Source organism: Pan troglodytes, chromosome 13 (assembly GCF_028858775.2).
Source record: "Pan troglodytes isolate AG18354 chromosome 13, NHGRI_mPanTro3-v2.0_pri, whole genome shotgun sequence".
Lineage (NCBI taxonomy): Eukaryota > Metazoa > Chordata > Mammalia > Primates > Hominidae > Pan > Pan troglodytes.
The window spans coordinates 129,595,331-129,602,958 of NC_072411.2; the positions used below are offsets into that span (position 1 = coordinate 129,595,331).

Consider the following 7,628-nt stretch of genomic DNA (forward strand, 5'->3'; position numbering starts at 1 on the left):
TCTCTCTAAGAACAGTGAATAATCAGTCATGACATTTGGCCAATTAGTATGAGGGAAAATGTTTAATAATTATGGTATGATGTGAACAGCTATTTTATTTAAGTGTAGTGTTAATAGTTTATAGGTGGTTTATAATAATTTACATGCTAAAACAGAAAAAAGTCTTAAATCTTATTTTATGTACATCATTTTAATGGTTGCCTGAATTGTGCCCAGCATTTCCTTTTAAGTTGTTAATTATCTGGAATGTTACTTTTAGTGTGTGAACAAACCTGTCTTTGTTTGTAAGGCTTCATCTTAAATTGGGAGAAATCAGCATTAACAACTCCACAGTTTGGGAAGGCACATATTTAGAAAGGAAATTTAGTTTTAAGCATTTTTATCATCTGTTGATTTAAGGCCTTCTCTCTTATTTTTGCCCTTTTTACACTTTCAGACACGCGTAGGTTGAGCGTTCCTTTCTTCCTGACACGCACAGGGGCTGGCAGAATGGCACATACAAATACATGCAGTTCTTAAGTGCCAAAATCCCCATTTAGTTTTCCTATAGTCTGGAAAAAATCAAAAACTTGTTGGTATTCACAGATGCTATTACTGTATAATTTTTTCAGTCAGTTTTATTTAAGCAGAAATATATTGTCGGTAGCAGTAGATTTAAAACTGGCAGCATCGTTTCTGTGCTTAGAAGTTGGTGCATTCATTGAAGCAAGAGAAAAGGGAAACATTAGCTGCTCATTAAAACTGAATTCATGGTGGAGGAATTGAAAAGCGCGCCTGTGGTAATCCCTTACCACTCTGCTGACTTGTTTCTTTTTACAATCTTAGTTCAGTTCATTGTCGTTTTCCCTTATATTTTTCTCTAAGTTTGTGATCTTTTATCTTTCTGTCAGAGTATTTTCAGCCAGTGGTCTAACTTAGCATTAGAGTTTTTTAGTTCTAATAAATACAGGTTTTTGTTTAAAACACAATGTAAAGTAACATATTTTTGTTTTAAATTGAAGTATATAGGTAAAATCTTTTGTCATATCCTTATATTTCTTTGCAAATCGAGATTTCCTTTTCAGATATCTAAACCTTAGTTAATTCAGGATATAAATTGTGAGTAATCGCTTTCATTTGTACTTCATTCTGTATGTTCAGTTCAGATCCCTTTAACAATTGCTTCTGTTTGATTTTTTTCCTAATTATTCCTCTGTTATGTGGCCTCAGAGAAAGAGAAGAGTTTTATTTTGAGGATGAAGTGAAGGAAAAGGGAATCTTCTACCTTTATTTTTTCCACTAATCATTTGTAAACCCATAGTTCCAGCATCTACTAACTTAGAAGTTTACTTCTCTAACTGGTATAATTACCCTAAGTGCTCCAGGTTGTTTACTGTGTTCTCATGAAATAAGGGGACAGTTAATGAGAAAGCAGGATAATTTAGCCATAGAAGGAATATTTGGAGATGGTTGTAGATTATCTAGAGTCAGTACACACCATCTATTGTTTCAGGTGTTTTGCATACTTTATTAAAGTATTTTTATTACTTTTAACAATATTTAAAACAAAAGGATTTTCTGGGTAGACTTGTCTTTAACATGTCTGGATGAAAAGTATAATTCTGCTTCATATCCCTTTTTGTGGGTATGTACTTTTTGTAGTGGGGACTTGCTGGGATAGGTATTAGAATAGATGATCCATTTGCCAATTCTCTGGACTACACAGGAATAACTTTTAATTTAGTTTATTTATATTCTGCTCATTTAGAAAATTTACTATGCCATTTTACTAAAATAACCATTTAGGGTATAAAATACATGTGAGGTGAATTATGTGGTTATATAAGTTGTATCTCAATGAAGCTATTAATTAAACTAAATTTTAAAATGTGGAAATCCAGGCAAAGAAGAGGAATGGCATTTGTCTTTGTTTTTCAGAGGTTTAGTCTCATTCACCTAGAAATTAGTGCCGCTTTAGAAGTAACTACATTGGAACAAAAAGTACTTTTTTAATATGCTTTCTCTGGATTTTGTCTTAATGGTTTTTCAGTATTATTTTATACACAGCATTTTATTCATTATTGGGCCAATTCTGGAGCTAAATGTAGTGGTAAGATGTATTCAGGAGATTTTATAATTGTTTCTGCGGGAGAACACAGTAGAGCATAAGTAATTGGAAATAAGTAAAGAATAGGCCAGGCGTGGTTGCTCAGGCCTGTAATCCCAGCAATTTAGGAGGCTGAGGTGGGTGGATCACCTGAGGTCAGGACTTTGAGACCAGCCTGGCCAAAATGGTGAAACCCCATCTCTACTAAAAGTACAAAAATTAGCCGGGCATGGTGGCAGGTGCCTGTAATTCCAGCTACTTGGGAGGCTGAGGTAGGAGAATCACTTGAACCCCAGAGGTGGAGGTTGCAATGAGCCGAGATTGTGCCATTGCACTCCAGCCTGGGCAACAAAAGTGAAACTCTGTCTCAAAAAAATAAAAAGACAAGAAGTAAAGAATAAAAATGGCAAGACAAGAGGCAGTGAGAAGAGGTGATGAGTCTTTCTTTTTTTAGAGTTAGTCTACTTTGTGTTCCCTGCTAGTGAGTCTGTGCCTATGGGCTTACATATGGACATAAGTTTGTGTAAGAATTATATTTTGTTCTATCCTAAGTGGCAGCTCTCAAACCTTTTCAGCCAGGGACCCTTTTTAGCATCGCCAATCCTTCTGGCTTGAGAATTTTCTATTTGTTTCTTTAGTCAGGATTTTTTTCTCATTCTCCAGTTTTTAGTGCCCTTTTTCAATATTGTAGACAGTTGTCATTTTAAGCTTTTTTCTTTCCTTTATTAGTACAAATTCAGATAGTAAAATATTTTAGTAATTCATATTATTAAGTACCAGTTTTCTGAATACTACTTTGAGCATTACACAAAGCACGATGTGGCGTGCCATTTACTCTGAGTTCTACTTTACTATTCATTTGTATTTCTATCTCTTATCTGCAGGTATGGCATTTCAAATATAGATACAACCATTGAAGGAACGTCAGATGACCTGACTGTTGTAGATGCAGCTTCACTAAGACGACAGGTATTTAGTGTACCAAATAAGATATATTTCTCAGTTATATTCATACAATATTTTAAAGTGATAGTTCTCAACATTTTATTATTTTCTCTCCTGTGGGACCCATGAATTGAACTATATCTATCAAACTAGTAAACCATCATTGATTTTCTCATTTTGATTAAAGATATATTAAACTACCATTTACATGTTTTGATCACCGTAAAACAGTATTACCAAGATAGATTAATGTAATTTTGGCCAGTAACAAAGAATCTTTAGCAAACCAGTACAGCCATCAGTTGCTTGTTTGGCTTTTGAAATGTGGAACAATCACTTTGGAACCTTTGTTACTGTGTTTAATAACTCCATTTTGGAAACCGCTCCTTGCAGCTTGCACAGCGTCCCTGCATACATATTTCTTGTATTCTGTAATAAATCCTTTCTTAGAACTGCAGTTGCACATGCATATTTTTAATATGTACTCCCACAGCCTCGAGTATCACACAGACATACATACATGTGACCAAGGCATAGTTGGTTTTCTCATTGCGTCTATACCAAATAGATATAGAGGGAAATTGGATTAAATAAGATATTTTTAGGTGAAGATCAGTAGGAGAACACAAGCTTAAGCAGGCGATTGTTCAGCCCTGGGATTTTCACAGTAAGGGCTAACAGCAAGGATGGTACTGTCAGCCAGCAGCTGGGGAATTAGCCTTCAGGCCTGAAGGGTTTGGGTGCCATATCCCAAGGCCCCCTACAGTAGATTATTTTATTGGATTGTTTCAGTAACTCAGAGGTGGACAGAGAAGGCGGTTATGCCAGGTTCAAGATGAACAACTGAGGTTGAGTGACAAGTTCATAGGAGAGGCATAGAAAGGGGAAGGAGTCCCGTATTCTTTCTGCTGTGGTAAGCCTGCCAGAATGCATACTGAGTCTTTTCTGCCAGAATAACAGTAGGTAACCGCTTCCTCACCTCACTGTGTAATCAAGTTAGGAAGGAAATACACCCTTCCTAACTCAGAAATCTGAAGAAGGGAAAGGGAAAGGATGTTTAAGTGAATTTAAGCTGTCATGAATGACATGTTTTTCTATGTGTAGTTGTGTTTATTTTGCTCCAAATGAAACTTTCCATGTTTGTAATAATACTTTTGTTGACAAATTATTATACTACTTACTTTATAAGAATCTGATTGCTCTATTCATTAAAGCCTCTATATTATATTTTTTGTGTGTTTGTTTTTCACTTAGATAATCAAACTAAATAGACGTCTACAACTTCTGGAAGAGGAGAACAAAGAACGTGCTAAAAGAGAAATGGTCATGTATTCAATTACTGTAGCTTTCTGGCTGCTTAATAGCTGGCTCTGGTTTCGCCGCTAGAGGTAACATCAGCCCTCAAAAATATTGTCTCAACAGCTGGAAATACAAAAGATTTGCAAACTTCTTTGTTTCTGTCTCTGCATTGTATGCCATTTTATAGTCCACACCCTGAAAATGTATTTCTTCCAGAAAGTCTGGAGGAAGGACCTATATTTGTAGAAGTAAAGGTATATTCTGTCACTCAGCTGTATTCACGTCTGAGCAGTTCTGCAGTAACACCTGCTTAAAATTCTCCCTTTGCATGTTTTGTAAATAGGCTCCAGTTTTGTTTTTTAAAAGGAATTTATTTTTTGCCTCATCAGTCCACCCAACTGATTCTGAGTGGGAGAGAGTCTGTAGAGAATTGATTCAGAAAAGTGTCTGTGAAAGAAAAACAATTATTTTGTCCTGTTTCTCAAACAGTGTTAAGCAGTTTTGTTAATAGACACTTTTGCATCGACACTTCAACATTAACACTTTCAAAGTCATGGTCTGGTGCCAGATTTAAGAAACTCGAACCACCTAATATTTCATAACCTTCTTCATTAGGTACTTGTACAGATTAATTTCTAACATTGCAGCAGTTTCATATGTGTGCAATATGTGCATTCTTTCATTTTAGTTTTGCACTTGGTTTTCTATAAAGTACGTTTTTACTCAGTTCATGTGTGAACAATTTAAAAAACTACAGAATAAGGTACAAATGTAGTGTATTTAATAAACTGTCAACCAAAGAAGTATTTGTCTGTTGAAGGATTTTATTTCATCATTTGTGCAATCAGCTACATTTTGTATCATATTACCTTATGAGTCTTCCCGTCTCAGAGCAAGTAATACAATTAATGACCTGGTAGGTAGCAAGAACCTGCTGTGCTTCCTTTCAGACCTTCATCCTGGTGGTGGTGGCTGTTGGTTGCATTGTAGGTGGTTTTCTAATTTATAATATCTATAAAGTGGTTCAGGTTTAAATACCTTGAGTTGTGTATACTTTTTTTTTTTTGAGACAGAGTCTCACTCTGTTGCTGATGCTGGAGTCCCGTGGCATGATCTCAGCTCACTGCAACCTCCACCTCCCAGGTTCAAGTGATCCTTCTGCCTCAGCCTCCAGAGTAGCTGGGATTACAGGCGCTGGCCACCATACCCAACTAATTTTTGTATTTTTAGTAGATACAGGGTTTCGCCATGTTGGCCAGGCTGGTCTCAAACTCCTGACCTCAGGTGGTCTGCCTGCCTCAGCCTCCCAAAGTGCTGGGATTACAGCCACTGCGCCCAGCCAGAGTTGTATATACTTTTTTCATGGCAGTATTTATTTGCTAATTATATATAGGTGAATTTAAATCTCAAGGCTGGGTGTGGTGGCTCACGCCCGTAATCCTAACACTTTGGGAGGCCTAGGCGGGTGGATCACTTGAAGTCAGGAGTTCGAGACCAGCCTGGCCAATACAATGAAACCCCATCTCTACCAAAAATACAAAAATTAGCCAGGTGTGGTGGCAGGCATGGTGGCAATAGCTGTAATCCCAGCTACTCAGGAGGCTGAGGCAGAAGAATCACTTGAACCCAGAAGGCAGAGGTTGCAGTAAGCTGAGATCATGCCACTGCACTCCAGCCTGAGTGACAGAGCCAAACTCCGTCTCAAAAAAAAAAAAACTAAAAATTTAAAAGTAAATCTCAAAAGAATTAAACCAAGTGAAGCCAAGTGCTAGACAGCTTTAGCTCTCAAAACTTATATTTCCCCATTTTTGGTTCAGAAATGGGTAGAATTCAGTTAGGTGCAACATTCTCCACACATCTTTGGTATCTTTCTTCCAAGGCAGGGAGTTTGGGGAAAGGCAGTTGAGGAAATTCCTTGGATAGAGTTAGATTTAGCATTTCCGTTGTTGCTTCTTATCCCTCTAAAATAATATCAAGATAAAGATTCTTCTCTGTACTTAGAAGTTTTCTGACTTTTGGTAATGATGCAACTATATTAATTCTAGATTTATGTATACCAGAAGGTAATTTCTGTGGTTATCCTCCAAATTGAAATCACAAAAATGAAGAAAAATGATGGATAAGGTTAGTATCTTTTGATAAACAGACATGAAAAGGATTCCACAAAGGTCAAAAAATGAAATAAAAGCAGGAATACTGAGAGAGAAGTGCGGAAGCCCTTTTTTTCCCTCATGATTCTTACCAAAGAATGGACACTTGGAGCTTTCTCCCTTAATGATTGTGCAAGGGGCGGAAGATCGACTTCCCTACCTCAGGCAGGCACCAGCTGTAACAGGAGACTCGTGAATGAAGCTAAGACCCCAACAGACAGTGAATGAAAACTGTTTACAGTGCAAAAGGGGACAACCAAGAAACCTGCCTTACCTGACCTTGTCACATATCTAGAAGTAGAAAAGCTTGAATCTCTCTAACTCCAAAGTTAGGATCTCTATTAAACACTTGTGTACTTCCCCTAAAAATTGTTAATTACTGTTGAAATATATTTTGGAGTTGAGAAGAACAAATTAGTTCCTGGTTAGTATAACCAGATATTTGAGCTGAGCCTTTCAACAAGCAGAGAAAGAACAAGAAAATATTCCAGGTGCAGATGATAGAGGGAGAAATGGATACAGTCAGGAGCCAAAGTCGTATCATACAACTAAGTATAGCAAATATATTATTGTTGCATTACTGAAAGTGCCCCCCTCTCCCCACTTCTAGTAATTATGGTTGAAGTATGTGCAGGTTGCTTACACTTTGAGGGATGACATCACGGAAGTAGTATATTTTCAAGACAGCTTTCCTTTTTCCTTCCTTCCTGCATGAATGTGTGTTTCCAGCTCCTTAACTATAGTGATTGCCCAGCCCTTATCCAAAATTCTTTGGACCAGAAGTATTTTGAATTTCAGAGTTTTTCAGATTTTCAAGTATTTACATACACATAATGAGATATCTTGAGGATGGGACCCAAGTCTAAACATGAAATTCATTTATATTTCATACATACCCTCTACACATAACCTAAAGATAATTTTATACAATATTTCAAATTTTGTGTATGAAACAAAGTTTGTGTATGCCGAACCATCAGAAAGCAAAAAGCAAAGATGTCATAGTGATATCTCAGCCACGCATGTGGACAGTCGGGTTTTTTGCCATCACTATCATTCCTGACTCTGAGTGTATATGCTGCCAATAAACAGTCATTTTTTCTTAACACTTTTTCACACATAAATACTGAACATTAAAAAATGACACA

General features: G+C 36.7%; 1 protein-coding gene across 38 annotated transcripts in view; it reads left to right on the forward strand.

The window, feature by feature from the left end:
- Window positions 1–5,133, forward strand: part of MFF (mitochondrial fission factor) — a 32,297-nt gene extending 27,164 nt beyond the window's left edge. For all 38 annotated transcript variants that reach the window (XM_063790841.1, XM_054679454.2, XM_009444444.4 and 35 more), the window contains 2 exons: window positions 2,971–3,055; window positions 4,286–5,133. In XM_063790841.1, the coding sequence (XP_063646911.1) occupies window positions 2,971–3,055; window positions 4,286–4,417 (217 nt within the window). In that variant the 3' untranslated portion in view covers window positions 4,418–5,133. The remainder of the gene's footprint in view (window positions 1–2,970; window positions 3,056–4,285) is intronic.
- The last annotated feature ends 2,495 nt before the right edge of the window (window positions 5,134–7,628 follow it).